This window comes from Stegostoma tigrinum, chromosome 10 (genome assembly GCF_030684315.1).
Source record: "Stegostoma tigrinum isolate sSteTig4 chromosome 10, sSteTig4.hap1, whole genome shotgun sequence".
Lineage (NCBI taxonomy): Eukaryota > Metazoa > Chordata > Chondrichthyes > Orectolobiformes > Stegostomatidae > Stegostoma > Stegostoma tigrinum.
Window position 1 is genome coordinate 8,516,019 of NC_081363.1, and position 8,371 is coordinate 8,524,389.

The window sequence follows — 8,371 nt, forward strand, 5'->3', positions numbered from 1 at the left end:
TATACATTTCTGTAAATGCTCGCAGTTCAGCCTGTTGTGCTGAGGTGCCCACCGGCAAGCTGCCTTATGCTGTCACTTTGTGTAAGATGGTAACAGCCCACACTGCTTTCCATATGCCATTCTCAACAAATGAAGAACCATCTGTGAAAGGGACTGGGTCCAAATTCTGCAACTCCTCTTCTGCTGCCTGAGCTGCCTCACCCAAGTGCTGCTGAATCAAGTTCTTCTTCAACCTCATCAGTCTCTTCCCCTCCTTTCCCCCCCGTTTGGCCCACTGAAATTGGGAGCAGAGTAGTGGGAGTGACTGGGCGAGAGCAAACAAAGTGGAGGTTGGGGTCTTCCAAGAGAGTAATCCGGCGTGTCTACGGGGCCACTATCACCTGGGAGACCTGATTCACAGACAAGATGGGGGCACTTAATAACCAACTTCTGATCAAGTACAATGGTTGATGTGGCCATCACAGCCCTACACATAGCTCCCATGTCTCCCAGTCAACTGCCCCATCCAACAGCCACTGCATCCAGCTGAGCAATTAACAGTAGCGGGGGTCAAGGAGGATGTGTAAATCCTCCCTGTGTCATTGCTTTTGAATACCATCCATGTACTGAGTTACAGTGGATGCCATTGGAGGCAATCCCCACAAATGGTTTTGCGAAGCTATATGGAATACTGTGGGTTACTGTGAAAGCTGACAGGCTCTAAAATTTTAAATCCTTACCTTGGGGCACTGATGGGAGTGCAGGATTTTCTTGGGATCTCTGCAATCTTTGTGAATCCTGCTGACTGCGCCAAGTTGTTGGATACATTCTGGTTGCCGAGAATAAGCGTAAACTGTTGATTCTAAGTTTGGCTTATGTTATTAAAAATTAAGACGATGATAGCATTATCTAATTACATTTGGTTTTCAAGCCTTAGCAACACAATAAGCCAATTAGCACATAACATTCCATCAATAAACAATAAATGAGTAAACCATAACCCTATTAGTAGAACATAGAACATAGTACAGGCCCTTCAGCCCACAATGTTGTGCCGTGGATTAATCCTAATCCAAAAGAAAATAACCTAACCTACATTCCCCTCAATATAGAACATAGAAAAGCACAGCACAAACAGAAACAGTATCAGAAACAAATTTAACTGTTATACAACAGTAACTCAATCACACTGGGGAAAAGCTAACCTAGAGTTATGGCCTCAGCAGCCACCCAGCCAGGGAGTCCCGAATAGGCAGGGTGACTGTGAGGAAGGTGGAGAAAGGATCGCCAGTTGACTAGATGCTCCTTGTGAATAGAGTTCTCTTGGATTACTGCAGTTTCCAAGTAGCTGAGGCTTTCTGCCTGCAGGATTTTCCCAGTGGGGGCTACTTTGATGTGACCTTCAGGAGTGTGAGGCCACGTGAGCATCACCTGAAAGTATTCGAGGAGAAAGGAGGTGAGAGGCCCCTCTCTGTCATCCTGTCCGTAGCACCATTGTTCGTCCTCCCTGCACAGAGGAGCAAGGTTGTGACAATCCATTCGTAGAGCCCCCAGGTCCCGGTAGCAGACGCCCTGAAGGTATGTGCAGCCACAAGGAGGCAGCATTTGATGTAGTGGACCCCTTTAGAATCAGGACCAGCAAGCACCCCCAACCCAGAAACACCTGACTCCCCATGGGGTCTGGTGAAGCCCAACCCCAGCTGGTGAGAACCGGAGTCGGGGGGTGTGGGGTACCCAACATACCACAGCTCCAGGCAACTTTGCAGTGACACTTTGACAGGCCCTCTGTCAGATTCAGAACAGGTCCCCACTGGCTTCACTCCCACCCCGCCGACACCAGAGCAGGGCAATCCATTGAGGGAGGAACAGGGCGGCTACCTCAGTGCCGAGAGTGTCCAACAGTTTGCTGACACCACAAGGATGCAGGGAATCCCCCAGTGACACGACTGTGGGTGGAAGTACATTGGGTAATTCTATAAACGTTTAAAATGGGCGTTAAAATTGCAAGTATTAACATGAGTTACGTTACTATGCGATGTGTTTCCACTCTGGCTTAACTGGCCAATGTCAAAGCAGACCTCCTGTTCCTGCACCACACCTCAGCAGCTGCAGGAGATGGTTGAACATATGGACCTTCTACGTGGTCAGGGGAAACAACAGTCATTCTTCTGGCCTGGGTCTTCTGCTGCGAGAAGGCAACGTCATCATCTCTGAGGTTGGGGGCAATGGTTGGCGGGGGAGACATTACACACACAGGAATACCGCCCTGAGACTCATTAATATGTAACATCCCGGTGGTACAGAGTGAGCAGCTGGCCATCCTGCAGCAGCTCCCATTACTGTTGGTGATATCATTCTGGCCGCAGACTTCAACTACATCATCGAAGCAGATGGACAATCCGGAGGGGCTGGCAGCAAACTGAACTCCACATCCAGATTCCTGACGGAAACAGTTAAAGTTGTCAAGCTGCACGACATCTTTAGCACCCCTGCAGGCAGACCGCAGCGTGGGTACATCAGGTCACGGCCAGGCAGGTCTATCCGCTCATGGATAGATGTCCTGTATGTTTTCAGTCAGATCCACTCTTTTCTTCCCTGACCACTGCCTCCTGCTGGCCAACTGTCACATACAGGACAACCAAAGGGCTGGCAAGGGAACATGGAAGCTAAATATTAAATTGTTGACCCCAGAAAACATTGAGGAGCTCAACAGAGTTTGCACAGGTTGGAGAACCGTGAAGACCCTCTTTGAGTTTCCAGTAAGCTGGTGGGAAGCAGTCAAGGGGAACATCGAGTTCATCCTCAGATGCAGGCAGAAAACCATGCAGAATCTACTCCTGCTGCAGACAATAGGGGTCAATGTCACGGAGGATCTCCAGGAGGTGAAGAGCCAGCAAACCTCACTCTTTGCTTCAGAGGCCTCCAAGATAATCTTCCGGTCCAGGGTCCACAATGTAGAGCAGGATGAGACATGCTCATGTTTCTTCTTCTAGAAAGTGCACAGGGAGAGCTCTGTGCTCAGCATCCTGAGGGAAGAAGATGGCACGGTAATGTCATCTCAGTCTGACATACTGAGAATCAGCAAACCATTTTATGCCAGGCTGTATGATATACCATTTTGGATGCTGTTGGGGGCGGGGGGGAAATGACCTATCAGCGGGTAACAGCAACAGCTGCCAGACTAGTGGCACCATGGCTGGCTCTGTTCTTAAGAAGGAAAGGACAAAGACCAGTAGTTATAGGGGACTCTATAGTTAGGGGTACAGATAGGCGCTTCTGTGGGTGTAAAAGATACTCCAGGATGGTACGTTGCCTCCTGATGCCAGGGTCCAGGATGTCTCTGAATGAGCAGAAAGAATTCTGGAGGGAAAAGGTGAACAGCCAGAGGTTGTGGTACATATTGGTACTAACGACACAGGTAGGATGAGTGACGAGGTTGTGCAGCAGTTCAGGGAGTTCGGTAGAAAGTTACAAAGCAGGGCCTCCAAGGTTGTAATCTTGGGACTACTCCCTGTGCCACGTGCAAGTGAGGCTGGAAATAGGAGGATAGTACAGCTCACCATGTGGAGAAACAGATGGTGTCGGACGGACGATTTCAGATATCTGGGCCATTAGGATCTCTTCCAGGGCAAGAAGGATGGGTTGCATCTAAACTGGAGGGGCACAAATATTCTGGCTGGGAGATTTGCCGGTGTCTCTTTGGAGGATTTAAACTAGCTTGGCTGGGGCGTGGGAACCAAAGCAAAGGGGAATGGACTGAAAGGGAGCTAAAGAGTAGGGCCAGTAAGATTCAGACCGTGGTTGCTGATCAAAGCGGGTCTGAAGTACATCTGTTTCAATCCAAGAAAGTGTAACAGGTAAGGCAGATGAACTTAGAGTTTGGATTAGTGCTTAGAACTAGTTGTTGCTATTACAGAGACTTGGTTAAGGGACGAACAGGATTGGCAGCTTAACATTCCAGGATTCAGATGTTTCAGGCGGGATAGACAGGGATATAAAAGGGGTGGGGGAGATGCACCATTTGTTAAGGAAATAATATCACAACTCTACTGCAGGAGGACTCCTTGGATGGCTCAGGCAGTGAGGAAATAGGGGTGGAGCTCAGGAACAGGAAGGGTTCAATCACAATGTTTGGGATTTACTATAGGCCCCCCAACAGCCAGCGGGAGATAGAAGTACAGATATGTGGGCAGATTTTGGCAAGATGTAAAAGTAATAGGTTTGTTGTCGTGGGTGATTTTAACTTCCCATATATTGACTGGGACTCACTTAGTGCTTGGGGCTCAGATAGGGCAGAGTTTGTAAGGAGCATCCAGTAGGGCTACTTGAAACAGTATGTAGGCAGTCCAACTAGGAAAGGGGCCATTCTGGACCGAGCATTGGAGAATGAGCCTGGCGAGGTGGTTGATGTCTCAGTAGGCGAGTAGCTCAGGAACAGTGATCACAATTCAGTAAGCTTTAAGGTTCTTATAAAGACAGCTGCAGTTGTTAGGCGAAGGTGCTAAATTGGGGGAGGGAGAGATAGGCATAGAAATGCTATAGTTATTGGGGATTCGATTGTAAGAGGAATAGATCGGAATTTCTGTGGCCGCAAACGAGAGTCCAGGATGGTGTGTTCCCTCCCTGGTGCCAGGGTCCTGGATGTCTCAGACCAGTTGCAGGACATTGTGGAAGGGAGTGGGGAGTGGAGATGAACAGCCGGTGGTCATAGTATACAGACACTAATGAGGAAAGGGATAAGGTCCTAAAAGCAGAATTTGGAGAACTCGGAAGAAAGTTGGAATGCAGGACCTCAAAGGTAGTCATCTCAGGATTAGTACCAGTGCCATGCGAGTAGAAACAGCAGGATACAAAGGAACACATGGCCAAAGAGATGGTGTGAGGGGGAGGGATTCTGATTCATAGGGCATTGAGACTGTTTGAGGGGGAGGTGGGATCTGTGCAACCTGAACAGTTTATACCTGGCCAGGACCGGGACTGATGTCCTTGGGTGGGGGGAGGGGGTGTACTTTGGTGCAGTGGTTGGAGAGGGGTTAAACTAGTGTGGCAGGGGGGTGGGAACCTGAGGACTAGGACCATAAATTCAGAGATTGAGGGAGAGATTAGAAACCAGGGCAAATGTGACTAACAACAGGCAGGGAAACTCTACCGAAAAGAGCAGGGGAATTGTCCTGAACAAAGAAGGAGAATAAAGAACAAAGAACAACACAGGAACAGGCCCTTCAGCCCTCCAAGCCTGTGCTACCACATTTTGCCCTTCCATATTAAAACTGTCTTCACTCACAAGATCCATATCCCTCTATTCCATTTCTATTCATGTATTCGTTCAGGTGTTTCTTGAATACTGCTATTAATTCTGCTTCCACCTCTCCTCTGGCAACATGTTCCAGGTACTCACCACCTCTTGTGTGAAAAACTTCTCTCACCCATCTCTTTTAAACTTCTCCCCCACACCTCAAAACTATATCCCCTAGTAATTGACCCCTCTACCCTTAGGAAAAGCCTCATACTTTCCACTCTATAAGATTGTGAAGGGCATGGATAAACTTCTATTAGGTCCCCCCTCAACCTCCTGTGTTGCAGTGAAAACAAACCCAGTGTAGGCAACTTTTCTTCATGGCTAAAAACCCCAGACCAGGCAGCATCCTGGTAAACCTTTTCTGTACCCTCTTCAAAGCATCCAATCCTTCTGGTAGTGTGGTGACCAGAACTGTACACAATATCCCAAGTGTAGCCTAGATAAAGTTCTATAAAGCTGCAACATAATTTGTCTATCTTTATACTCAATGCCCCTTCCAATGAAGGCAAGTATGCCATAAGCCTTTTTTAAGCCTTTTCTACCTGCGCTGCCACCTTTAGTAATCTGTGGACCTGCACACCCAGATCCCTCTGCATATCGATACTCCTAAGGGTTCTGCCATTCACTGTACAATTTCCACCAGGACAGAGGGGCAGCCGGGAAGGAAAGCAGTGAGTATAAATGCTCACCCTTCGACGCCAACGGCCATTTTGAGTGCGAGCAGCAGCGGAGGCAAGACGGACCCGGAAGACTGCAGCTAAGGTAAAGCAGTTTATTTTTAAAATTACTTACCGATAGCGGGCAGCGGTGTTTTTTTTCCTCTTTCAGAGAAGGAGCGGGAGCACCAGAGGAAGTGACGAGGACCAGAGGGGCAGCTGGGAAGGAAAGCAGTGACCATATATATCAGCAAGGCGGCTAAACCCGAGACTCTACAACTGTAGTGTCTCCCACCCGCCCTCCTCCTCTAACCTAGTTAATAAGGTAAGGTTCATTCTAAACTTTCTCTATTGAACATAAGTTTGTTATTAATTTGTTATTATTACTTGAAGTAAGCTTTCTGGTTTTGTATTGAGTGGGTGTTCAGATAAGTGGGGTATGGATGCTAGGGCAGTTGCTTGCTCCTCCTGCAGAATGTGGCAGTTGGGAGATGTGGCACACGTCTCCGCTGGCTACATCTGCGGGAAGTGTACCCAACTACAGCTCCTTGAAAACCGTGTTAGGGAAATGGAGCTGGAGCTGGATGAACTACGGATCATTCGGGAGGCAGAGGGGGTAATTGAGAGGAGTTATCGGGAGTTGGTCACTCCTAAGGCTCAGGACGAGGATAGATGGGTTACAGTTAGGGGGAGGAAAGGGGACAGACAGACAGTGCAGAGATCCCCTGTGGGCATTCCCCTCAGCAATAAGTATACCGTTTTGGATACTGCTGGGGGGGATGACCTACCAGAGGAAAGCCATAGTAGTCAGTTCTCTGGCACTGAGCCTGACACTGTGGCAAAGAAGGGAAGGGGGCAGAATAGAAAAGTACTCGTGGTAGGGGACTCGATAGTTAGGGGAATCGACAGGAGATTTTGTGGGCAAGATCGGGATTCCCGGAAGGTATGTTGCCTCCCTGGTGCCAGGGTCCGGGACGTCTCCGATCGGGTGTATAAAGTTCTAAAAGGGGAGGGCGAACAGCCAGAAATCGTGTTACATATTGGCACAAATGATATAGCCAGAAATAGGTTTGAGGATATAAAAAGTGATTTCAGGGAGTTAGGATGGAAGCTGCAGAGCAGGACGAACAGAGTAGTGTTCTCTGGTTTACTACCGGTGCCACGAGATAGCGAGGTGAGGAACAGGGAGCGGGCGCAGCTGAACACGTGGCTACGCAGCTGGTGTAGGAGGGAGGGCTTCAGATATGTTGATAATTGGGATGCCTTCTGGGGAAGGTGGGACCTGTACAAGAAGGACGGGTTGCATCTGAACTGGAAGGGGACCAATGTCCTGGGTGGAAGGTTTGCTCGAGTAGTTCGAGAGGGTTTAAACTAGTATGGCAGGGGGGTGGGAACCTGAGCTGTATACCAGAGGTGAGCGTTGATGCAGGTGAGGCAGTAGCAAGAGGTAGACCAGCTAGTGGGAAGGATTTTCCTGGGAAGGAACCAAGGGATCGGTTAAAGTGTGTTTGCTTTAATGCAAGGAGTATCAGGAATAAAAGTGATGAACTTAGAGCATGGATCAGTACCTGGTGCTATGATGTTGTGGCCATAACAGAGACATGGGTTTCTCATGGGCAGGAATGGTTGCTGGATGTTCCAGGGTTTAGAGCATTTAAAAAGAATAGGGAGGGGGGAAAAAGAGGAGGGGGTGTAGCACTACTAATCAGAGAGGGTATCACAGCTACAGAAGCTTCCATTGTCGAGGAAGATCTGCCGACCGAGTCAGTATGGGTGGAAATTAGGAACAGCAAGGGAGTAGTCACCTCGTTAGGGGTTTACTACAGGCCCCCCAATAGCAGCAGGGAGACTGAAGAAAGCATAGGTCGACAGATTTTGGAAAAGTGTGCACGCAGTAGGGTTGTTGTAATGGGCGACTTTAACTTTCCTAATATTGATTGGAACCTCCTTCGAGCAGAAGATTTGAATGGAGCTGTTTTTGTAAGGTGTGTTCAGGAGGGTTTCCTAACGCAGTACGTTGACAGGCCGACGAGGGGAGAGGCCATTCTAGACTTGGTGCTCGGAAACGAGCCGGGGCAGGTATCAGATCTTGTGGTGGGAGAGCATTTTGGTGATAGTGACCATAACTGCCTCACATTCTACATAGCTATGGAGAAGGAGAGGATTAGGCAGAATGGGAGGATATTTAATTGGGGAAGAGAAAACTATGATGCGATTAGACATGAGTTAGGAAGCATGGACTGGGAGCAGTTGTTCCATGGTAAGGGAACTATAGACATGTGGAGACGGTTTAAGGAACAGTTGTTGGGAGTGATGAGTAAATATGTCCCTCTGAGACAGGCAAGAAGGGGTAAGATTAAGGAACCTTGGATGACGAGAGCGGTAGAGCTTCTAGTGAAAAGGAAGAAGGTAGCTTACATAAGGTGGAGGAAGCTAG

General features: G+C 48.5%; 1 protein-coding gene across 1 annotated transcript in view; it reads left to right on the plus strand.

Annotated features, from left to right (window-relative positions):
• ttc7b (tetratricopeptide repeat domain 7B) overlaps nucleotides 1–5,985 on the plus strand; it is a 433,024-nt gene extending 427,039 nt beyond the window's left edge. Inside the window, exon 20 of the mRNA XM_059648959.1 lies at nucleotides 5,927–5,985. Coding sequence (XP_059504942.1) covers nucleotides 5,927–5,953 — 27 coding nt within the window. The 3' untranslated portion in view covers nucleotides 5,954–5,985. The remainder of the gene's footprint in view (nucleotides 1–5,926) is intronic.
• Nucleotides 5,986–8,371: the final 2,386 nt, after the last annotated feature.